The sequence below is a fragment of the Lissotriton helveticus genome, chromosome 4_1 (genome assembly GCF_964261635.1).
Source record: "Lissotriton helveticus chromosome 4_1, aLisHel1.1, whole genome shotgun sequence".
NCBI lineage: Eukaryota > Metazoa > Chordata > Amphibia > Caudata > Salamandridae > Lissotriton > Lissotriton helveticus.
The window spans coordinates 1,525,533,473-1,525,559,518 of NC_136063.1; the positions used below are offsets into that span (position 1 = coordinate 1,525,533,473).

Sequence of the window (26,046 nt, forward strand, 5' to 3'; positions counted from 1 at the left end):
TCAGAGCCTAATGTTACTGTTGGGACCTCTTCCCTAAGGAATGAGGGATATTTGTGGCCTAATGTTACTGTTGGGACCTCTTCCCTAAGGAATGGGGTATATTTGTGGCCTAATGTTACTGTCGGGACCTCTTCCCTAAGGAGCGAGGGCTATTCGTGGCCTATTGTTACTGTCAGGACCTCTTCCCTAGGGAATGATGGATATTCGTGGCCTAATATTACTGTTGGGACCTCTTCCCTAGGGAATGAGAGTTCTTCACGGCCTATTATTTCTGCCTGGACGTCTTCTCTAGGGAATGAGGGCTTTTCAGGGCCTAATGTTCTTCAGGGACCTCTTCCCTAGGAAATGAGGGTTCTTCAGAGCCTAATGTTACTGTTGGGACCTCTTCCCTAAGAAACAAGGGATATTCGTGGCCTAATGTTACTGTCTGGCCCTCTTCCGTAGGGAATGAGGGATATTCGTGGCCTATTGTTACTGTTGGGACCTCTTCCCTAAGGAATGAGGGATATTTGTGGCCTAATGTTACTGTCGGGACCTCTTCCTTAAGGAGCGAGTGCTATTCGTGGCCTATTGTTACTGTCAGGACCTCTTCCCTAGGGAATGATGGATATTCGTGGCCTAAAGTTACTGTCGGGCCCTCCTCCGTAGGGAATGAGGGATATTCGTGGCCTATTGTTACTGTCGGGACCTCTTCCCTAAGGAACGAGGGATATTCGTGGCCTATTGTTACTGTCAGGCCCTCTTCCGTAGGGAATGAGGGATATTTGTGCCCTATTGTTACTGTCGGTACCTCTTCCCTAAGGAACGAGGGATATTCGTAGCCTATTGTTACTGCCAGAACCTCTTTTCTAGGGAATGAGCTATATCCATGGTGTGTGCATGGAGACAAGGTCTCATGCCTGGGTTGGTTTGCAGAGGAATGTGGTGCACCTGCAGGCCATTTCCAAGGCCCTTGGAAGTAGGGGAGGTCACTCTATCCTTTCTGCCTGGAATGAATGCCGAGGTCGAAGGCTACACCCAGGTAAATCTTTAGATGAATGACTAGAACAGATCGGTGGGATTCTGGCACTGCTGCACCCTGGCATGTGGAACTGGTGTAAGTGGTTGTCCGTTCAGCTAGGACTGGGATGGGGTGGATCTCTACTGGATGGATAGCCTCGTCGTAGACCCAAGAACTGGATATCATCGCTCTGTGTAAGCGTTGAGACTCGGGCTGGTAAATTCCGTGGCTGTGCTGATTATCACACCATCTCAACTCAGCACTGAGCTGTAGTTGTAGAAAAAAGGTTTGAGAGCAGGTCCAATCAGATGACGTCTAATGGCAATTACTGGGTGACACACTGCAGTTTACAAGTTCGAGCTATCAGCCCTGATCATTGAGATAGTGTACTGGGTGGAACGTCACTCCTTGTGCAAGGATAGTCCCTGCTTCAGGCTTGATCTTCATCATAGTAAAAGCCACAGGTTTCCTTGTTAGTGACTTTTGGCATAGGGCGTGCAACATTGTGCACCTTATTCCCATTTTAATCTCGTTTAAGCAAAAACTGTGGCTTGGAAAAACACTTTCTGTGAGAACCAATCTTCAGCATGCAAAAAAATATGCAGAACTGTATAATGCAAAATTCAGAAAATGTCAGGAAATCTGTCTAACACGAAATTTGGAAGTGTCACATAGATCACCGGTCATTGAATTTTGGAGATTCTGTGATATCTCACAGCACAATATTCAGTGTTTCACTTTTTGTGCCCGAGTTTGCTTGGTGAGTTCTTCCACCGAACATGTTTTTTAATTCCCTACCTTATTCCTTTGTTTTTTGTCGTACCTCTCATCCTCCTTTCTTTGTTTAAGACTTAAAACTAGAGTGGGACGATGAGCTGCACAGCATTGAGTGAAGGGGGTGGGCTGCGACTCAGATGTTTTTGCATCAGGAGCCCACCGCCTATCTGTTTCTTTGGAGTGGCTTATGGGGGTTCCCACTTACCTCCGCCTCTTCTCTTTTTTCTTTACCGGGGTAAGATATGAGAAGGTCCATTCATGTCAGCAAGTCAATGACGTGACCACGTTACCACTCACCCTACAGACGTAACATGCCTGCTCCTGTAAAGGTTACTGCCACAACCCGGCATTCCCCCTGAGGGAGTCGTTTTCCAGATTGAAGAAACCAGGGTTGCATTACTCCCACCAAAAGAAACCTGATTCACTGCAGCATTTCCACAATAATGTTCTCCTTCCATTCCCTCTCTGCGGTTTCAGATGCTGTCTCCAGGCTTCCATTAACAGAATGCGCAGTGCACGCGCTGCAAAACAGCACGTCATGAAAATGGCGAATGACTCCCCTTGTGCACAATCCCTTCTTTCTTGTACTCGGAGGAGAGCGGAGACTGGATGTATGACATTACAACGCATGCTTTTACATCGCATGCTTTTACAACGTGGTTTTTACAACGCATACCATTACAACGCATAGTGCTTTGGGGCGTGGATAGTGAATAGTTTAATTTACTATTCCAACTCCAGTCCCCGTGGATAGTAGGGAAGGTGTTGGACAGTAAATTAAACCTATTCCCTATCCTAGAGCGCCCCCCAGCGCAATGCTTGTAATGGTTTGCGTTGTAAAAGTTGCATCGTAAAGGCACTGTGTGGTAAAAGTTGCGTTGTAAAGGATGTTTCCCGCGGAGACTGGCTTTTGTCTCTCAGTGAAGATTAAAAATAACATTGATTATAAATCAAATGTATCTATGTACTTCTATTTAAATAGAGCTGGCTTTTAGCCTCTTGACAGCGCGAGCTACGGTTAACTCATCTACAGTTGCCACCAGATGCATCACGTGCTGCACTCAAGGTAGCGGGAGGGCTATCGACACTCACTGTATTGTGTGTACCCGGCTCAAGCTAGACTCAATCCCACAAGTTGGGCTAATCCTTTCTTTCTATAAGCACAAAGAACCTGACCTGTTAATTTCTTTGAACCCTACTAAGCGCACCAGTGTAATACACAGAACATTCCTAAGACATCCCCCTAAAAGGGTATTTGGGTTCATGATCAAGCCCTAAAAAAATGCTTAAATAGTTAAAAAAAAAAATTTAAAAAAAAAAAAGTTTTTTGTAGGATCCCTTTCCCGACACTGCTGAATGCCGGGTTGCTGAATACAAAGGTTGCTAAGTGTTCACTCCACCCCGTGCATCTTTCTGCCACCAGCCTGCCCCTGTCTTTTTACCTCATTCTTGCAGGTTCTTTGGCATCCCTGCTTTTTACCTCTGTCCCTTGCTCTGGCTCAAAGTCTGATGATGAAAAATAAGTCCTGTCCACAGTAATGAGTACCCTTGCTCTCACTGTCTACAATCACAGGTACAAATTAAGCGGTGGTGTCAGCAAGGCTAGAATTTGGAAGCAATGTTTCTGAACCAAAGGACCTTCCAATAGGAATCACTTTCCAACAGACAATCTTGTGTAATGCTCTAGAGACTTTGCATTTCCGTGAAGATAGATAGTTAAGCGCGGTGAGCCGGGGCAGGCCAGGAGCGAGGGGAAGTCGACAGACGACGGAATAGGTAAAAATTAAATAAACTAATCCTATTCCACATCACCTCTTGCCCCACTGCGCTTACCTGCACGGACCACTGCTGAAATTGTTCTGTGAGCTAGGATTTCTCCTTGAAGTTAGGCCAGCAATGAGAACACTATAGTGGCTGTAGAAGTGTGCTGGCAGTACCATGTGGAAGAATATATGTCCTGCAGCTGTTCTCCTTGTAGTGATCTGATGGAGGTATCCAGGAATTTGATTTCCAGTGCACTCTGTCACCTTTCATGAGCACTAAACAACCACTCTCATTTCAAGATGCTATTTACCAACCACGTTTCTGAAGCCTGAGAGAAGGTGAGAGCATGGAATAATCCGGTAACACACCTATACTCTCAAATATGTGCAGTCTCCTGGGTGAGTACTTTGGCAGGTGACACTTTGTATGTGTGAGTAATCCCGCCCAACCCATGGCTCTTTGCTGCGGTTGGCTGGTACAATGCAGGGACCTAATGGGTTATCCTTTCCCGCACCCCCTTCCGCCCTTAGTGTTGTGGCGCAAGCAGAGAAAGTCTTGCACGTTAAAACTTCAGAATGCACTTAAGAGCATTGACACCCAATGGAGTGCCCAAAGCTTCTCAAATTAAACTCCTGGAGGGCTCACATGTGTGCCCGAGATTCCCAATATTCGGTCAGGGTGCTAACCTAAGATGCCACCACCTCCCGGGCTTTGGTCATGAAAGCTAGCTCATAGCAGGTGTGCTAACTGTTGCACTCATGGAAGAAGGGACCAGGCACATACAGCCTCATCAACATAAGAATAACCTTATCAGTGGGGATGGGCCTCTTATCTCCACCACCTTCCCTCTCTCCATTAATGGCTTATTTGTGCCACAGAATAAGGAATACTTGTGCAATGCAAACATTTCGGTTCTCTTAAATACTTTCTATTTTTCTATACATTGTCAGTTTACACTCTCTTCAGGCATCCAGCATCTCATGAATGTGTATGTACAGTGTGCTACAGAAGTGTAATTAACCAGTCAATTAGACAGCCCGTGCCTGTGCTTCAATGTTATGTGGTAGTTATACTTTTGTTGCTAAGCCTGTCAATTTTTTGATGGGCATTACTGTCAGACTTTAGAGAAGAGATATTATTGTACAGACAAGATGGCAAATGATTGGTTGAGTCGCTACCACATATCATTGTATTTCCCATCATGTTGAATGAGAGGAGAAATGTCGCAAACAAAGTACCATGGGGCAATTTTGGGGTCTTTGTACAAGTAGATTTACAAGTAACTGAGGAGGGGCAAAAATATCTGTACAGGTAAATTTACAAGCAATTGGTGGGTGCAGAAAGGCATGGTACAAGTATATTTACAAGAGGCTGGAGGGTGAAAAAGATGACTGTACAATTAGATTTGTAAGCAACTGGTGGGTCTAAGGCACAGTACATGTAGATATAAAAGCATTTGGCTGGTCAAAAGGTACAAGTAGATATATATAGCCAGTTGTCTGCTTAAAAAAAGTGCACGGCGCAGGTAGATTTACAAACAACTGGGGTATGAAAAAGATCATGGTACAAGTATCTTCACAAGCCCTACTTTTATATGACCCCTGCAGTTGCAGTTGCTTTAGATCAGGAGCCCTTCTCATTTTTTTGCTGCCGGAGCCTCAGTAAACTGTGTCCGCAACCTCGCTGCCACGTCACTCGGTAGGATGAAACGTTTTATTAAAAATTCACATTAAAATAGGTGTTCCTTAGCTACACAAATATCTGTCTGACTGGGTACATGCTCTTTGAAAGCAGATCTTGGAGCTAATTAGCACCGCATATATTTTCAGTATCTCAGCTTTTCAATTATAAATCTGTGTTCAGCTCCACGTGGCACGATTCATTTGTCACTGTCGAGGACGCGCTGTCCTGATCTGTAGCACCTTTGGCATGAAGAGCTACCCTACAGCATACTAATAAAATAGCAGGCAGAAGAATTACTCCACTCATATGATTGTCACTGTTCCATACTTGATTGAACCATGAAGCATCTGCCTTGCTTTCTTAAGGCCATGTTGTAGACTAGCATGGCGATTCGTCCCGGATCAAAGCTTGTGCATGCATTTGCCACTACGTACATGTTGCGGTGCAAAGTAGGACTTACCATAGCGGGTATCAGGGGTTTTCCGGAGAGGCTGGAAAGGTGGTGGTCTAATTTGGAGCGGTGGTTACTGGTTTTGTTACTGGGGGCCGGTTTTTCAGTGCTGCTGCTATATCAGCCCCCAATAACAACTGCAGGTGGGGGGGGGCCTGGTCAGTCAAAATTGCCAGGGGTGCTTTGGGTTCCTAGTCCTACCCTGGTGCCAGTCCTTGATACATTTTGGTTTTGAAATCGGAATAAGCCAAATGAAAGTGCCTGTTACGTAACACCAGTACGTACAGAAGAATGGCCCTCAACCCTATACAGGGTAAAGAGAGGGCAATGGTTTTCTTTTCTCCAAGGTCCATTATTGCTTCTCGTGCATCAGTGATAAGAGGATTGCCCCATAAGGACTTACACTTTTCTCCTAAATATTGCACTACACCCTTCTGTCCCTTCTGGGCCCCTGCACTAGTTCTTCATGCATTAGACAGCCAACCGTGCAATATAGTGCACTAACTCCATATACATAAGGGTTAGAGGCAAATTATTGACATTTCCTACAAGAACTCATCACTGGCCGGCTTGCCACCAGTCACACAAATTTGTATAGCACCAGTTGTACTGGACATATTTGCACAATGGCTTTGTGAATTTACTTTAAGTGGGTTTGTGGATCTATGTGGTGCACAGTCCCTTTGTGCCTCCTTCCAAGAAGTTTGTCAAAGGTGCTGCCGGGCCTGCATTGAGAGAGAACCTAGTGGACATAGGACACAGTAATGATTACATCCCTGCAAAGTTTATTTTAAAATGTGTGACCTAGTAAATGCAATTCTCAATTTCACTAAATCATTAATTAACAAAATAAAAATGATTTTTGGAGGGGGTGCACCAGGTTCCAAGCAGGGGGCCCTAAAATATTTATATGCCCCACTAATCCTTAAGCACCACTGTAATAGTAAAAAAGTTCTGCATCAGATCATTGCTCCAGAAATTGCCACTTTTCCTGGGGCTCCAATGCAGGTGGCATCATAATCCATATGTACTCTAGTATTTGTATATGAATACCCCAAACCTGCGGCCTTGTGAAGAGGCAATACAAGCTCTAGGCAAATCATAAAGGGCAGGAAGTGTGGGGTGGAGGTTGCCTCTACACTGTGATGACCCATGATGCACCTTGCCATACCTTCACTCTGCAAGATGGTATGCTTTTTTTTTTTTTACAAATGAGTCGCGGGTGCACTGGCATGGCTGCAGCGCATTTCAGATAGGCAGTTTAGGCAGTCCCGCACTATCACCACCTCTATATGGAGTAAAATGTAAATGTAAATGTAGTATACTTGTAAAGCGCACAGCTGCCCCAGCAACGGGGCGTCCCGGCGCTGTATAACTCTGGGGAACCCGTCCTGGCTTTCCCTGTGGGATGGTCCCTTGCTGGGAGTCCCCAAGGTGGAGCCAGGCATCCCCGGAATTGGTGGGGCCGTTGTGGAGATTAGGCAAGCTAATGCCCAGAGTTGCCGAGTGGAACCCCTGATTAGAGTAAGCACTGAAGCGAGAATTATCGAGTCCGCTGACCAAGGTCCACGACCCTGCCGCGTCGGGAATTGAACCCTGGTCCCAGGCTGACTTCTGCTCTCAGGCCTGCCGCCTCTAACCAGTGAGCCACACTACTCCACGTGTACTCAATACTGGTGTTTGTTTAGCAGAGATTTTGCTTCGTACAATGAATTATGTATGTACATTGACAGCACGTTGCAATGTGCTTTACTGGGTCCCTTAAAGCAAAAGTAAACGATTGTGAGCCATTTGTTCACATCAATATTAGTTATTGATTACATGCAAAAGTCAATTAAATGTGGCCTGTGGTTTACAGAAAGAGATTAGGGTGATCTAGCCATGCAGTCTACCTCCAAAAGCATCAGTTTGTGCATCATGTGTGTTTGTGTATGTGTTTTATGTTTGAAAATCTCTTCAAAGGGCATGTTTCAGATCCAGCAAGGAAGTATTAACAAGTCTCCTGTTTGTTTGTCTTTTTTTATTTTTTATAATGCCAGTTTGAAGGAAGGAGTGAAAATGCACTGGCGGAGACCGGCCCCATGGAGCTCAAGGCGGCATTCAAACGTGAGCGGGAAGAGCACAAGAGGCTGCTCGCGGAGAACCACAGCCTGACCATGGACTTGCGATGGAAGGTCCAGCACACCGAGAAGAACTGGAACCGCGAGAAAGGGGAGATCATGGACCACTACAGGCGAGAAAGGCGTGACTGGGAGCAGCAAAAGAAGGATCTCCTGCGCAGGATTGAGCAGGTAAGATGGCTGTTCCCTATATTTTGTAAATCTATTGATAGTGTTAGCAGGGCTAGGCTAATGTACTTTTTACATGTATGGTAGTTGGTTGCTGATCTGTGCTTAATTTGAGCCTGTGGTTTCCTGTGCTCTGCACTGGCACTTAATTGTTAGCACCGGCACTAGTGACAGTCCACCACATGGTGGAGCTGTATATCTAATTTTGACATCAACACAACAATGTTTAATTAGTCAGTATACATCGAGAAAGAATATTATATGCACTCATAAAAAGAATGATATGTGCATTGATTTTCATGGGACTACATTTCCTACCAGGTGTGGGTAGTGGGTGCTCCTAAATATTTGAAATCACTCATAAACCTATTTATTTGTGGTAATTCACAATCTTTTTCTAAAACCATTCCGAACCAGAAAATAGTCAGACACTTACTTCTGTCAAGGACATGAGTAACTCTCTTTCCTGGGTGACAACAGTAAGGGAACAACCCCCAAAACTGTCCAGGGTACAGGTGATGGCGTTTCTTTATAAGGAAAAATACTTTCCCTGGGCAGATAGTTTTTTAAATGTGCAATTACACTAACACAAAAGCATTTTCCCCTGTTTGTTTGTACAGCATTTGCGATTACGCATTTGGTAATGTCTTCACATGAATGTATTAAGGAATTCATGAGCGTTTTATTGGAGTTGCTGCTTGAATGTTGCGCTTTTGCGGCTTTTCAGAAAATCGTCTCTAAAGAATTATAGTTTAAAAAACTTGTAAATCTTCACATAAGAGTAAAACTACATGTGCAAATTTACAAACTTTTTAAAAGAATCAGTCAAAGAAAGTTTACTTTTAGAATGTTCTAAAGCGGGACCTTTTATTCCAATAATCCTGTGATTCAGTGTTAGGTGCAGCCTTTGAAGCAGCTGTAATCACTCTTCCAGGATCACTCTTCCAGGCAGGGGAATATGCTTGTGCTGTAGTGAGTAGAACCAAACAATTAATGGTTCTAAAATGTAGATGAATTATTGGCTTGGTTGGTGTGACTGTCCATGTAGTTGATGTATTACAATTTGTTGTTTTGTTTGCAATTCTGTTGGCACAAATATAGCACAGTAGCCCCAACCATGGAAGCACAAAATAAAAAAAAATCCACGCAGTGTGCCTGATGAAGGTGGTTTCTTTGTGGTATGCTATACAGCAAGAAAAGAGTGTACAAAAGCTACAGTTCCAATGGTTTCTTAAATTTCTTGAGATTGAAGTCTTTGATTCAGTTGTATTGCTCCTGGCTAAGTCCTGGAGTTCAGGACTACTACCAGAGTAGTCACACTTACTCAGAGCAAGATCTTTGTGACTTGAGCCCTTAGAATATTCCGCCCAGTACCAAGTGTGGTTACATGATGGACATAAACCCTACTCATTCAGGATCCTGATGGCCTCTGGAAGCTAGTCAACATTCTCAGCACCTACTGGTTTCAAACAACTAGCTGTTTGGGTTCCCTAAATGGCTACCAGGAAGCTCTACAATCCTGTTTAGACTTCAATTATATTGTTCGGGGGTCTGTCATGTGTAATTTCTTGAAAAATAAACATCAACAGCGGCAATTTCCTAGTTTTTAAAGGAAAACATTTTATGTGAAACATATCTAAAAATGAATTAATGGATGCAGAAAAAAATGGAAGAAACATTGCAAGAGGCAATGCATGTGGCCTGCAGCACTTTTATTTTCCTGGTGCATAATTTACGCACACAATTAGTCCATTCAGCATGAGGCCCTTGGCGGTTTAATTCAGAGGATGCTGTTAGATTAATCTAATTAATGTCTAATAAGCAATGTTATAGTCGGAGTTTATAGTTTGCCCTCAGACTTCGATCTTGCTCTAGTTAGAGAACACGTAGCCTTTTAAATTACCTCATTTATATTTTAAATAAAATGTTTGTAAACCTGTTCTCTCTCCCTTTATAAGAACCATTAATTCCTTTTCAATACATTGTTTGTAGATTTCCTGCGTTCTGACAATTTCTACCAAATTTTAAAAACCGGGTTCTTGCATATTACCACAGGAGAGCGGCCGGTTGTGTTACACATGTATGAACTGTGAAGAAGAGCTATTTCAGATCATCAGTTCTCCCCAATGCTGTTTTACTTGATCATAAACTTTCTCTTGGGATGTATGGCCTGATTGCTGGGATTAACATTTCCGTTCACTTCCTGAACGCTGCACCCCCCCCCCCTTTCAACTATAGCTTTAAGCCGGGCTTAATTTATGGACTTAATAATATTCATAATTAACAGAATAATAAATGCATGGCCCTAAAGCTTTTCTCAGGAGTCCTCCGCAGGCGTTGACAAATGCTGCAGCTGATGAATAGCTCCGCTGCTTCCTCTTGATTCCACCTCATGCCTCTCTTCCACCTCCCGCCTCTCTTCCACCTCCCTATCCTTAATGTCTCTTTATATTATTCTTTAAAGCTCATTTTCTTCCCTTCTTTCTTCGTTTTAGCATCTTTTCTTTCTCGTCTTCCTTGTTTCTCCTTGTTTTGTCTTTCTCTCTCTGCTGCTCTGGGTCAGTCTGATGGTACTCCCAGCACCCAAGACCTGCAACCACGGCCACGTTAAGCGCTGGCTTAAAGTTGGTCCTTATTTTTGTAGACCAATCAAATGGAAACATTGCAGTCTTCTTCTGGTCTACTCCTCCAGTGTACCTGCTGAAAAGTTTCCCATGATTCCCTTGGGTGAATACACTCGTTGTCCTGGATCTCCTGCTCAAACCTTCGGCGCTAGTTGCTGTCTTGAAGATCAATCCATAGTACTATATACTAGATCTGGGCATATGTGAAGCCAATAAGGTGGTGGAAAGGAGTAAAGTGATCACTGCACTGAACTAATGTATGTGTGACCTGATGGTCAAAGGTCTAAGTCCTAGCAGACCTACTCACCCACACTTCCCTGCACAGGTCATACGTTGGGTTGGGTATAGTACCACCTCCTATTGACCTGCCGCAAGGCTACAGCCTGAGGCCGACATATATATGTTTCACCAAATGCCAAACAGCGGATTTAGAGGTCACACAACAGCTTGCCAGCCATCCGGCCTTTCCCCTTTCACACTCGCTCCCAATCCTGGTAAAATAACAGCTGCCAACGCGTTTCAAAGCTTGCGCTTCTTCTTCGGGGCATGAATTCACAGGCAACACGGACTCGTTACGTTATTTAAATTGAGCCTTTTATTACCTTTTCGGCCCCCTAGTGGGCCGCGCTCATTCCTGCATTAACTTTAAGCATTTTGGAACCTGTAGTCCTGCAACGAGTAATTATCTTCCCTAAGTGGGTGTGTTGCTCCATGAAAATTATTTCAAAATTAATCTCCTTCAGTAGGAACCAGTCCTTGGGGGCAAGTGCGTATTTATTCTCGGCTCACTGTGCTGCTTCCAGGCATCGAACAGTTCCAGCCCGCAGCCTCACCTCGTACAAACGGTGATGGTGCTCCTCAGCGTGGTAAAGGCAGCCACGCACAAAATGTTTCACCAAATGCCAAACAGCGGATTTAGAGGTCACACAACAGCTTGCCAGCCATCCGGCCTTTCCCCTTTCACACTCGCTCCCAATCCTGGTAAAATAACAGCTGCCAACGCGTTTCAAAGCTTGCGCTTCTTCTTCGGGGCATGAATTCACAGGCAACACGGACTCGTTACGTTATTTAAATTGAGCCTTTTATTACCTTTTCGGCCCCCTAGTGGGCCGCGCTCATTCCTGCATTAACTTTAAGCATTTTGGAACCTGTAGTCCTGCAACGAGTAATTATCTTCCCTAAGTGGGTGTGTTGCTCCATGAAAATTATTTCAAAATTAATCTCCGGATGGCTGGCAAGCTGTTGTGTGACCTCTAAATCCGCTGTTTGGCATTTCGTGAAACATTTTGTGCGTGGCTGCCTTTACCACGCTGAGGAGCACCATCACCGTTTGTACGAGGTGAGGCTGCGGGCTGGAACTGTTCGATGCCTGGAAGCAGCACAGTGAGCCGAGAATAAATACGCACTTGCCCCCAAGGACTGGTTCCTACTGAAGGAGATTAATTTTGAAATAATTTTCATGGAGCAACACACCCACTTAGGGAAGATAATTACTCGTTGCAGGACTACAGGTTCCAAAATGCTTAAAGTTAATGCAGGAATGAGCGTGGCCACTAGGGGGCCGAAAAGGTAATAAAAGGCTCAATTTAAATAACGTAACGAGTCCGTGTTGCCTGTGAATTCATGCCCCGAAGAAGAAGCGCAAGCTTTGAAACGCGTTGGCAGCTGTTATTTTACCAGGATTGGGAGCGAGTGGGAAAGGCCGGATGGCTGGCAAGCTGTTGTGTGACCTCTAAATCCGCTGTTTGGCATTTGGTGAAACATTTTGTGCGTGGCTGCCTTTACCACGCTGAGGAGCACCATCACCGTTTGTACGAGGTGAGGCTGCGGGCTGGAACTGTTCGATGCCTGGAAGCAGCACAGTGAGCCGAGAATAAATACGCACTTGCCCCCAAGGACTGGTTCCTACTGAAGGAGATTAATTTTGAAATAATTTTCATGGAGCAACACACCCACTTAGGGAAGATAATTACTCGTTGCAGGACTACAGGTTCCAAAATGCTTAAAGTTAATGCAGGAATGAGCGCGGCCCACTAGGGGGCCGAAAAGGTAATAAAAGGCTCAATTTAAATAACGTAACAAGTCCGTGTTGCCTGTGAATTCATGCCCCGAAGAAGAAGCGCAAGCTTTGAAACGCGTTGGCAGCTGTTATTTTACCAGGATTGGGAGCGAGTGTGAAAGGGGAAAGGCCGGATGGCTGGCAAGCTGTTGTGTGACCTCTAAATCCGCTGTTTGGCATTTGGTGAAATATATATATATATATATATATATATATATCAAAGCATTTTTCTCTCTCAGCCAATCTTTTCATCTTTTGGAGAAGATGCGAATATAATTCTCTTGGAATTAACGCAGGAAACCTCTGGTATCTAAGTAGTTACCCAGATGTTAATGTTAAGAATGATTTGTACAGCGCACTTACACCGATTGGTTTCATGGCGCAAGATAAAATGCTATTTTATTTTAACTTAAAAAGCATACTTATGCCAAAGCTTAATGGCGTTGACTGGCAACACAACACAGCACGCCACAAGTACCAACAAAGTAAAATGGGCATCAGATGCCTTACAGAGGAAAAGTCACGTTTTAAGGACTTTCCTAAATTTTAAGAAGTAATATCTCCATATGTCGAGCCTCTGGCAGGGAATTCCAATACTTCGGAGCAGCCACTACTTGAGGACCAGACTCGCAGAGAAAACAGTTCAGCCATGAACCTATCAGCTAAATTTGGACATCTATCAATGAATCTGAGAAGCATGTTGATAAAGATAAATGGGTTCTAATCCCAAATGGTGCCTTGTATCCTGTGGGTACTACACTCTCTTTCAAGCTTACTCTTGAAATGAATGGCTCTCCTTGATCACTGTTGAGTTGCAAATGTTTTCTTCAAGATATGAAAAGAATAGGAGACCAGCCAAAGCAGTGCTGCTGCTCTAGTTCAGCACACTGCTAGCTCCATCTCGGCGATCGTGCTTGGAGCCAGAGTGAATTGACTCTCTCTGGGAATTGCCAGGAAAAGGACATTAAACATTAGGGTGATTAAAGTGTGGTGTTTTCACAGTGATTCTTTTCCGTGATGATGGAGGGCTCAACGTTGATTTTCAAGTTGTGCGGTTCTACCTTGTCCTGGGATGTTAGCTGGGTAGTTTTTTTTTAGTGAATTCAGGACCAATTTCTTCTAGTCCCCAATCTACACATTTTTGTAGGATTTTGAGTCTGAGCACTTCTTTGTGACACACCCTAAAATAAATATTCATCCAGTAAAGAAATGATCCACTATGGGAACTATTTCTGTACGAATCCTGCCTCCTGTACAGGAGAGAAGATGCAAGACTGGTGTCAGACATTTGTGATCTGGTGATTAAGACACGTTCAAAAAGAAATACCCTTTCTTTTCATTCTTGTCATTACCATCCAAGGAGTGAGCAGAACTCTTAGTTAGGACTTTTAAAACAAGATACATCAGTGGAAGAGAAGCTCTGCTTAAATTGTAATTGGGCTGATACTTTATTGTGAGAGACACAAATGGGACAGTAACCGCGGATTAAATTTGGTGGGGCTTTGGAGGATAATGTACTTTGCTCCATATGTTCTGGAGATGCTTACAAGTGGAGCACTATTGGAATGAAGTTTTAGGTGTCGTAGATGTGATGTTCAACGTCCGGATTGCACCTCTGTTGTGATTATTTTAGGCCTTTCATCCCAAATGACACTGTAGCTGTGGAGCTTGGAAAAATAGTGGCAGCTTCTATTACCTTCCAAGCAAGGAACAGAGCACAGTGGAGGACAGGAGAAATGCCAGGCTCCTGGGCTTGCCTCATCTGGCACCCATTAGAGACGGAGGCATTAACAGCAGTAGTAGAGCGGTCTGCCAGAGGATTTGACCAGTTTGGAGCTTTGCTCTTGGAATATCCATCCAGGGGGGTTAGAGTACTCACATGTCAGGGTACTTGGAAGTACTAAGTATTATCACTCCAGGCAAGCACAATTTCCTACTCTTCTACTGAACGAGCAGCAGGCAGGACCTCAATACCAATGATTTCCTTATGAGATGACTATGGCATCGACCCCTACAGAGAACGTGCGAGTGCTGAATGGGCTCCCTATTGCTTTCTGGCGAGGGATGAGGGGGGTGGATGGGGTGTTGAAGCCAGTTTGCAGAGAGGCCTTTGAAGGACCTGTGGAAGGGAGTCCGCCAAGCTGATGAGTTGGTAGAAGGTCAACTGGTGATGGTATTACACATTTGGTAAGGTTTTCCTAAAAAAACGTAAAAAACAGTTGAACCAAAAGAAGTATTCACTGATAAAAATCAAAATGTCTAGCTCTTTTGCCCTGGGCCTTGCACTGGGCAATAAAGTGTACCAGGAGTACCAGTCCAGGGAGGTAACCTTGGTTGTTGTACTTCCCAAATGTAAATGTAAATGTGTTGGACTTGTAAAGCGCACAGCTGCCCGTAAGCGTCCCGGCGCTTGCTTAGGGAACCCGTCCTGGTATTCCCCTGTGAGAAACCCCGGCAGGGTGTCCACAAGGTGAAAGCCAGGCATCCCGCCGCGAGAGGCCGTAGTGGAGATTAAGCAAGCTATTGCCCAGAGTCGCAGAGTGTGACCCCGTGAGTTGAGTAGGCACCAGAGCGAGAATTGTCGAGGCCGTGGAATTTTGGGCCCGAGACCCGCCGAGGCGGGGAATCGAACCCTGGTCCACGGTCGATCTCAGCTTCCGGGTCTTCCGCCTCTAACCACTGAGCCACACTTCTCCACAATGGCCTGCAAGGTGGGTGGTGCGTATGCATATAGTCGCGTAGGGCTACCCGATGCAGCCTTACAAGCTCTCAGCCAGTAAGTCTTGAAAACTGTGCTTTAATGTTTACCATTTGGATTTATTTTTGGTGATCGAGAATCAGTGAAGCTTTCTTCCATCTAAAACCCAATAAAGGAATCAGACTTTATCTGTACACTCACTCGCACCATGCATTGTGGGGGTGACTGTACCAGAGCTAGTTTTGTTTTCCCGTCGAACCAGAAGAAATCACACTAGTTCCAGTGATGCCACTGAGAAGTAAGAACGCTCAAGGACACTTTATTCCAAGTCCTTTGGAAGGTCATCAATCGCCTCATGTTCTGGGAGCAGATGAAAATCGTGAGGTTCAGTTCTTCTTTTAAGCCACCTTGGGGCTATTGCAGTGAAACTTTGAGCTATACATGCACACAAAATACAAAACTAAGATACAGAAACAGAGGTGAAAGGGCAAGAATGTGTGAAAATTCGATGGACAGAAATTAAGAACACAATGCAAAAAAAAAAAATTTGGGAGCAAAGATACAGTATTTCTGATAATTTCACGAAAGCTGTTTTAGAACTGCGAAGCAAAAGCGAACTAGAAACATCTGCTCAGATGTAAGTATGCAAAATATGTAGAAGCGGAAGTGACTACGTTGGCAGCGTTTGAAGTGTGTGATTATTTTCTTGGTTTCCCCCTCCCTTCCCACTCCCCTACCAGACGAACCTAGTTCCTGGAGAAGATCTTTATTTATCACATTTCGCACTCGCATACATCAGATAATCATTTTAATAAGGCAGTCTCTACCAAGTATTCCATGCCAGAGTTTTCCATCAGAAGAGGTCGAAGTCTTGCACCCCGGGGGAGCACCATAGAGATGAAACTGTTTGATGCTTCTCCTCTGGGAAGCGCTTGTTTGCGCCTCTTTCCACAGCCTGTTATTCCAAGCATCACTTCAAAACATCCACTGTCGGATCCAGGGGCGTCTGGTGACATTTGAAAGTGGTGGGGCGTGAAAGTGTGGGATAAGTGCTCGGTGGCAGACAAGCGGAGCGAGCGAGCCCGTCCATTATATGGGGGGGATTCGGGAAGTCCCATGAGCAAATTTTGAAAAAAATGGGAGCAAATGGTGCATTCTCAAGCATATTTGAGAAAGCAATGTGTTCATCCTCTCCTGCCACTTTTGTGCAGCCATGCATGCACCTGCTGACCTCAAAAGACTGAAATTCAGGGCAAAAAGCAAGCACCTCCCCTTAGCTCAGGGGGTTGAGCGAATGTTGCAGTGATCAGTGAGTTAGATGTTCGAATCACTGCAAGGCTGACTAAGTCTTCCCAAAGTCATTTTGACAATAACCATTTTTGCTGCTACATACCTACAGACAAGCTAATTGGTGTCTGGGTTTTTAATATCACAAACACAAACTGACAAACCATTGACATTGCACTATAGCTTCACAAATGTATTGTTCGAACTATGTATTCAGACTTAAGGGGCTATTGGGTGTAACAAATTCCCAACCTTATATCTCCTGCCACGCAGATACGTTAAAAAAAACTTGCATTTCACAGCCATCACATAACACCATATTAATCTGATAATGATATACAGGGATTGCAAGTTTTGTCCATATAAATTACATTCAGTGCCAAATATTTAGGCAGCCGATATCCATACGCAATGCAAAATTAACTTTTCTATGTGTGTGCTGTAATACCGTGAGTGCAAGTGAACCGAGAAGAGGGATGCCAGCGCGCTGCCATCTTGTCCCGAGGCACACACAAGGTGAAAGGAAACGAGGAGTTGTGACTGTAAATGGTTCAGAAGCCAGAGAAGGGCTATGCCTGCCTGTAATTGCATATTTTATCACCTGTGTTGTGTTTTAAATTTGTGGTTTTCCCTGCCCATGATTGTCTCCATTTAGTGTGTTGAATTGTGGTATTTGCAGTCCAACCTCTGTAGTTTGTCCCTCTCATTCCTTGGTGACAAATCTGTTTTCCCTCCAAATTTCTCCTTTGCTCTATGCTTAGACCTGTGTGCTAAAACAGTGCACCCCCAGCCCCCCTGCCTCCCCCACAGCAACAGGGATTTTCTACATCAGAGGGTGCTTCTGTGAGCTGTTTATTTACTGGGGCCTGTGCACTTCGTTTTTTGGCCAGCAGTGGGAGTCCAGCTTTATTCAAACAGTATTGTTAGATTTAGAGTTAGTGAAGCCTTTACCTGCAGAAGTCCAAAGTTGTGAATTGAGCCTGTCTGTCTCCTAGGAGATGCTGAACAGGAGAAGCAGCTTCCAACTCCCTGGCCAGCAAACCTTGTCTGAGGTCGCTGTGACCTATATGGTTTGCTAGTGGTTGGCACATGTGTACACTGATTGGTGGTTGTATCTGGTGTTTTTATTGGGTTAGGGTTAATGTCCTCATTGGTTGGGTATTTGAGGGTTCTGATTGGTTTTTTGGTCTGTGGTTCAATCATTGTAGGGTTGGGACTAGGGCTAGGATTAGGATTTCAATTGGAAGTAGGGGCTAGGGCTTCTTATGTTATTGGTTGTTGGGAGTAGGGTGGGACTAGGGCTAGGGTTAGACCTTTAATTGGAAGTAGCTATTTAGGGCTTCTGGTGTGATTGGTTGTTGGACCAGATGTGGGACTAAGAGTAGCGTTAGGCTTTCTATTGGATGTAGGGACTAGGGCTACCTGTACCATTGGCTGCTTGGACTTGGGTTGGGACTAGTGGTAGGGCTAAGGCCTTTATTGAACGTAGAGATCAGGGTTTTTGAACTGATTGGGTGCTTGGACTAGGGCTAAGATTGGCTGCAAGGTCCTGGTCTCCTATTGGTTCTAGATGTTAGGGCTAGTGTTGTGATTGGATAGTGTTAGGCTAGGGTTCCCATTGGCTAAAGGGGTCACCTGAATACTAGGGCTACAAAAAAGGCCAGGCTTAGGGCGTCTCAGCCCGGGCGTCGAGGCTAAGGGCGGAGAGGACAAGGGTAGTTGCCTGTTTGAGCATGTTAAGGGCGGAGAGGACAAGGGTAGTTGCCTGTTAAGGGCGGAGAGGACAAGGGTAGTTGCCTGTTTGAGCATGTTAAGGGCGGAGAGGACAAGGGCAGTTGCCTGTTTGAGCCTGTTAAGGGCGGAGAGGACAAGGGTAGTTGCCTGTTTGAGCCTGTTCGAGACTGGTCGGGACTCGGGCCAGAAATGCTGCCCTTTTTCTCATTTAACAATACCCAGCCCACACAATCCACAACCACAAACAGAGCAACACACTCACACCAAATATACACCACGCACAACACTATGCACAGATTAATGTACCAGCATGCACCACCAACCCAACCAAACCACATCTACACACCCTACTATCCCAACTACCACACATATCCACCATCACCCACAAACAGTACACAGCTCTATCCTATACCACTAACCAATACACTCATCACTAACACAACACCAATCAACACCATACATAACTACATCCCACTCAGACACACTCTCCCTGCTGTAATTACACCTAATAGTCCACCTTTTATCACTAACAAACATATAATGATCCTTCCATCAGTTGTCCAACAAACACCCTCCTCTCCCTTCTACCATAATAACACTAACACACAACACACTGCACACCACCACACTTTGTAACTCTTGAAACAAACCAGTCTAAGATAAACACTTTCACCTCCACTTCATTCCCTCCTACACACAACATACACTCTACTCCTAAACACATCACCACCCTCTCTACATCACAACCTCCTCTCACAAACAATACTACACAACCAAATCAGGTGCATGAAACATATACATCAGCACCCCTTTTCACCACACCTCAAAAGCAAAACATATCACACACACCAGCACAACAAGATCTTCAGAGCGCAACACTTACCATCACAAAATACATACTTTTCCCACCTTTCAAAGCACACAAAGGAACAAACTCCAATGCCAAGCTTTCACTCTTCCACCTCACCTAACACAGATACAGCAATACAGCACCTCTCTTCTAACCGCCTCTCATCCATTGGACAATTTAGAACATTACGACATGACCCACATGCTGCACCACTTCCCCTTCCGCCTTTAACACACGCCTCTTTTAAGACACCTCTTTTTACTACACCGATCCCCTAAAACAAACCTTTCTAAACTCTCCCCTCTGACTCCTTCCCTCCAAAACTCCTTTTTACTCATCCAAAAGCCTCTTCCTACTGCTAAGACGTTAAAAAAATCCTTCACTCTTTTATCCCTCCACTATCCTTTTCAATCAAAATTAACAGACTAACATGTTCACTTCTCAAATTCCATATTCCATATTCAACTATACTAATATACTGCCCAAATAACTGAATAACATATCTACTACTCAAATTACTTCATATTTATATTATACTAATTTTCAACACTAATCCTTTATGGGTTCCGGAGTGGCGTGCTACTCGCCAGAAATGCGCTTCAACACCCATCAGGGGTAACAAGTGCTATATGAATGCAAATCTTTCTTCCCCTTTTATCCATTCGCTATCCTTCTCACTCCAAGTAACAAACTAATATCCACCACTGAAATTACCTCATATTTCACCATATTAATTCACCACTAATCCTTTATAGGCTTCCTGAATAGCATGTGTCAACAAGCGAGTGATAAATAAATACAAACCTTTGTCCTCCTCTATTCTTCTGCTATCATTGCAAATCCAAATAACTGACTAACCTATCCACCACTTAAAATGTACTTGCATGTTTCACTATACTAATTCAACACTAATCCTCTATGGATCCCGGAGTAGCGTGCTACCCGCCGAAAAAGCGCTTCGACGCCTCGTCAGGGGTGGTAAGCGCTATATAAATGCAATTACAATACAATACAATATTCTCAATCTGAACTCTCTTTCATTGTATATGTCTGAAATAGCGATTGCAAGAACAAGTAAAACATTTGAAATATAAATGGAACTAAATCTCTGGCATTACCTTACCGCTTTACACTCTTAAGCATTCGACCAGTTACAACTAAGAACCTGACTAGAAGGCCCGATGGGGACCATCTCGGCTTTTGGCTCTCCTTTTTCTACCGGATCACAGACCTGGAGGGTCAGGGCCCCCTTAAACCCTGCCCTTGTTGCTTTAGGATTAACATCTACGTCATTAATTCTTCAGATAGGGGTTCTCAGGAGAGTGAAGTGATAAGGCCCGGGTACATGTGTTTCTAGGGCTTGCGGTGTGATTCTGGCTGACAGCCTTCCTGGCCTGCTGACCTCTGCTCCTGTCTCCACTTGGTAGAAAAGTGCATCGTGTTCATAAAATTGATACTTTTTTTTAAATTGTAGGGGTAACGTTTTGGGTAAAACTCTACTTGGCTTCTTAACTTCTGTTATAAGTGTTGCGGACCAGGTACAAATCAACAATTTGTTAGTAGCCAACAAGGTGTTGGTGTGTCCAATAATGAAGTTTCCTTTGGCTCTAATGGGACAGGGTTGGAGGCCTTGATAACTTCCAACTGGCTTAATGCTTTAGTTACAAATTTTGTTAACCCGATATTCAGCTTTACATTATCCGGGTTTAGGGCTGCTATTATGGCTTGGCGGCAAGTTCGAATTCCAAGTCTTATCCATTCTTCTCGCAATAATAAGCGTCTAGAAGTAAGCATTGTTGGGCATAAACAGACTGTGTTCCAACCCCTGGGTGTGGTAACCACACAGCCTGCATTGGGTGTGGCTGTCTTACCGGCGCCATTCTGGAAGATTTTTCAAAAAAGGCCATTCACCCAACCTCAGTGCCAGGAACTTTCGTTTCAGGTAAAGTGCTGTGGTGCTTGATAGATGAAGGGATTCTACTCCTGGGTTAAAGTTAGTGATTACTGCCCAGGCGTGTTTCCTTTTTGACAGCGTTGCCCTGTCTGAGTGAAAGGACCACAACCTGGCACTCTTCTTGATGGCTAGCTTTAATGCAGCCTGGGGGGGTTTGTTCCCTAAAAATCCTTAATACCAAGTAATTGTAAGCTGTGCTCCAGGTGGAGCCGATATTTATGGCTGGCATGACTTTTCTGGATTTCTTGCCAGAGTCTAGCCTCCAGTGAGTCTTCACGGGCTTGACGCAGTCTATTGCAAAACTTTATAAACGCCCCAGCCTCTAGCGGAAGTCATTAGAGAACCAAGCCGCGCTTCTGCTTCTATGAACTACTGTTGTATAGAATTAGTCCACACTTCCTTTGACGTGAATTCTGACTACAATTCTCAGAACACTTTAGTTATTTATTGTAGGCCCAGATCATTGGATATTGGGATGGGAGTCATCTGCCAATTAAGTGCGATTGAAAACGAGCAAGGAATGCAATGTCTTTCTGCAGCCTCTCCTGCACATTTCCCATTCTTTACCCCTCTTATCCTTTATAGGCTTACCTTTGTATACATTCTCTGCCTGTTCCACGGCGTGCATGGCAGGCTCTGCCCTCTGCTGCTCCCTCTGGCTCACGCGTCTGTGGGGAGGCCCTGGGTTCCAAGGGCCGGCCCAGTGAGCCGACCAGTTTGCACTTTTCTTCCTGCGCAATCAGAGCTAGGCATCCCACCCCCCCCCCCCCACCTCCCCAGACTGTGGGCACATGATCTCCTACCTGACAGTTCCTCGTTCTCCATCTTGTTCACGTATCCTCGTCCTCATCCCCCAAGGGCCCGCGCATTCTTCGGGTACAGTTGAGAAGTCTGCCCCCAGGGGCTCCGTTGTATTTTCTGTCCGAAGCTTCACAACATTAACCCTTGGTGTGCCGGCTGGTACTACTAGCTGCGTAGACGCTGCACAGCCCACTCCCCCAGCTGCCATTGCCCAATCAGGAGGCGCAAACATGAAGGGAGTGCTTCAGTGTTACCACCCACTTCACTTTGTCCCTGTAGGCCAGCCCTGCCCCTTACCATTTAGTTCAATGGTGCTCTGCTGAAATCACCTGGGCCGCAGCATGAGTGCCCCATTCAAAAGTAAATCATTGCTGCTTCCTCCGGCCACTCCCATCATGCTTTCAGCACCCTCCTGGTGTGTGCCTCAAGGGCTAGCAATAGCTCTCGCCCCCGGCCAGCAATGCGCAGGAGGACTGTCTCTGACCGCACCCCTTCCTTAAAGAAAAAAAAAGAAACTAGAATTGACATAGCACGAAGCAAGCAGTGACTGACCGCTTAATTTAAACTGCTCCATAGGTGTACACATTTTCTCTGACTCTCTCGTCTTCTCCCGGATATTATCGGGGCAACGCCCATTTCGCCCATTAATACCAGCCGCCACTAGTCAGATCAGCCAGTGAGATGGAAGGGCCTCTTAATTAAATGTAAATTGCCATTGTCCTCTGTCCACATGGCACACTGGGGGACAGCCTAGTTGCTCTAAGATGATGGATGCTTCATTTTCAAGGGGGTGGAATAAAAAAATCGTAGGGATACCAAAACCAAATTGTTTTCCTAGGGCGACAGCTGCTGGTGGCTAATGTGGAGTTGCCACTGCCTTAGTCTATAACACTTAAAGTGAAGGAGATGTAGCCTTACGCCCTGTGCTGCCGCCTGTAGAAGTAGGAGATCAGGGTGGAGTCTCAGCCAAAGGCATCATTTAGGGTGGATTGCCCCTTGTGCACCTGGCACTGCCTTTGCAACCCCTGGCCTCCGAGGTGGAATAATCAGTGCCAGGTCCTTTTTGGACGTTGGGTGGCGCTCCACTCTGTTTTCGGTCCATTTTTTTTTTTTAGTCACACTAATAGTGAATGATAATATATTATTCACTGTTAGCGTAATTAAAAACATGACTAAAATTACCTGGAATACAACCTTCCCTGGTAGCTAAGGTAAGTAACAAAATGATTTTACATGTATATTGTGTGCATGCATGCGGTGTGTTTGTGAGAGTGTGTGTAAGTTTGAGTGTGGGTGTAAGCAAATGTGCGAGTGAAAGTGAAGGTCAAAGGGCGTGTGAAGTCAGTCCTGCTACCCCAGGCATTTTGGTAAATTGATGTCCATTTCTGTGCTTGTGACCTCCGCTCTCCTTGCCAAAAAATGTGACCCTGTGTAATGTAGCCTGGTGCTCTTGTTAAGGGCTCTAATGCCTTTGGACCATGTTCCGGCTATATAAAACTGCAAAAAATCAAAAACAAAGTGCAAAATGCTCGAATGGTTAGGGAACAAAACGGATCAGTGTCTTGGAAAGTGTTGTAATTTCCCCTCAAGAAGTGCGAGTCAGAAATGTCTGCATCACGTGCACACAGGATGTGGTGACGCAGCAGGACTTGCGCATCCCACAGGAAACTCTTCACTAGATGTTTAGAGCTTTCTCGAGGACAGCTGGTGACCTCCTGATGGGATACAGCAGGGCAGCCTATTCTCACGCTGGATAACTGCAGCCAGCCCCGCTGAAAAGATACAATTCGTTAATGTCAGTGATGGAAATAGATGATCAAAAAATGGTAATCAGCTCGAGAACACAGTTCTTTAAATGGGCCTCGTGCAAATTAACATACAAACTTCACTTCCGGCAAATAGTGTACAGTTGTGTAATCTTGAAGTACAGATTTGACCCATGCCTCAGAATGGCAGCTGTGACAACTTCAGTCTGATTTAGCAATACAAAGGCTGTGAAAGGTATGTTACACTAGAAATGAGTTAAGTGCGCCCTTGTCAGGCTTGTAATGCATGCGGGCAACACACTTCCTTATGTGTTGTGAAGATGCACCAGTTCTACTCCATCTTCAAAGTTCTCACACTGCACCCAACTTTTCCCTCATTGGCCAACCTGCAAACAACACCCATTAGACCATACATGGAAGGGTAACCAGGAATAAGCAAGAGATAAGCTGGTACAAGTGGAAAGACTGTCACACTCCTCCAGGAAAGTCAGAAGATAAAGATAAGGTATCCTATTACTCAAGTTGAATTGGGTATCACCCACTGATCACGGGTGTAGTAGAAGTTAATCATTGTTGTGTTTTCCTGAGAGGGTATACCGTCCCCACAGTGCACTTCAATAAATTAGTTTGAGGTGTATTAAAATAATCCTATGGTGTAATGGTCCTCCTAATGTAATCTGGTTTATTTGATTATGATTCATGTTTATTCAAGGAAATTCGCAATGTCAGTAGTGTTTAAATACCACACTGCAATAGGTAATCGTGATATAATCTCTTCCAAATCCAAATGCATTTAGGGACTGGCCCTTCATGAGGGGAATGATTCCTGTGTGTAAAATACACATTGGTAAAGTGTATTGGTTAGGACATTTAAATATAAGGGTATATATTGCCTGGCAGGTGCTGTATGTTTGAAGAAAATAATCTCCTTAACAATGAAGAACAAGAATTGATAAGAAAAAATATATACAATTCATTGGGTATCCCATTATTTCCTGCAGCTTTGCATAAGGAAGCATAAAGGTTACCCCAAATAAGTCATCAAATGGTCCCTTTACTATCATTGTTTCAGCATGGTGCAAATGTAGCCGAGGTAGATCCACAGGATTAAGACATTTTCTATGGTCGTAAAATAAGTTGGTTTCTCTGGTAGGGAGGTCCACGGACCACAGGTTAAGAACCACTGCCCTAGAGGAACGGTCTGGTCAAAACTCTGAATCTGATGAACCAACTGCCCCATCCTCACACATCACATTTCAGGTTTTTGGAGGCAGATACACTAAGAGCCAGACATACGAAATTCTTATTTTGAATTTCCTAAATAGCAATTCTGTAGGAATCGCTATTTCGGAAATGCAAAATGTTATGTACAAAATTTGTGGTTTCCTAATACCAATTCCTACAGAGTAGGAATCCCTATTAGGAAATCGCAAATAGGAAATGCTATTGCATTGCCACATGTGGGCCAAATAGGAAATGGTTTGCATCTTCAAAATTGTGATTTCCTAATAGGAAATCGCAATTTAGGAAATCCAAACCCAAGGGTGACTCTGGGCTTAAGGACTCCTTGGAGGCACCCCGAAATTCGTAGTGTACACATGCCCTATGGGCATATGTGCACTTGATGTCACTTTGAAAAATGCATTTTTTAATTTTGACCCTGATTACCATCGACTTTGAGTAGATTGTAATAGCATTTCCTAAATGCCCAATTCTCATTTAGGAAATGCTTTATACATGTGCTTTAGGAATCTCAAATAGGTAATCCCTATTTGCATTTCGTTAATCGCGGTTGCAAAATGCGATTTCGATCGGGTCGAAATTGTAAATTGAGACAGATTTGTGGCCTTTGTACATATGAAAAGGCTGTTATGCATAACAGGCCAAAACTGTGATTCGACCCATTAAGAAATGCAAAAAGCTTTCGTGCATCAGGCTCATCCACATTATTGTTAACAGAGTTTCAGACTATGTGCTGCCAGTAGCAATGTATTTAAGTTTGGGTCCTGACATAACAGAATTCCATTCAAACGCTGGGTGCAGGCAGAGCCAACAGGGAGTTGCAGAAACCCATGAGCAGACCGAAGCATCATGAGTTGAGGAGGCAGGTAATTTAAAACCGAGTCTGCATATGTGCCAGTCAGTGCTTGTTTGTGTGTTTGTCTGTGAATCTCTTCCTCCATGGCTCCTCATTGGTTTCCAGCATCTTGGGCCACCTGTGTCATATGATGCACTCTTCATATGGGTGCCTCTTGAATAATGGTGCCCATTCCAGGTGTAATGATGGCTCTGATATGATGAGGGCATAAC

The 26,046-nt window shown here is 44.5% G+C and overlaps 1 protein-coding gene across 5 annotated transcripts in view; it reads left to right on the forward strand.

Annotated features, from left to right (window-relative positions):
- MTCL1 (microtubule crosslinking factor 1) overlaps positions 1 to 26,046 on the forward strand; it is a 552,568-nt gene that overhangs the window by 480,454 nt on the left and 46,068 nt on the right. For all 5 annotated transcript variants that reach the window (XM_078688130.1, XM_078688129.1, XM_078688126.1 and 2 more), the window contains one exon: positions 7,715 to 7,966. In XM_078688130.1, the coding sequence (XP_078544256.1) occupies positions 7,715 to 7,966 (252 nt within the window). The remainder of the gene's footprint in view (positions 1 to 7,714; positions 7,967 to 26,046) is intronic.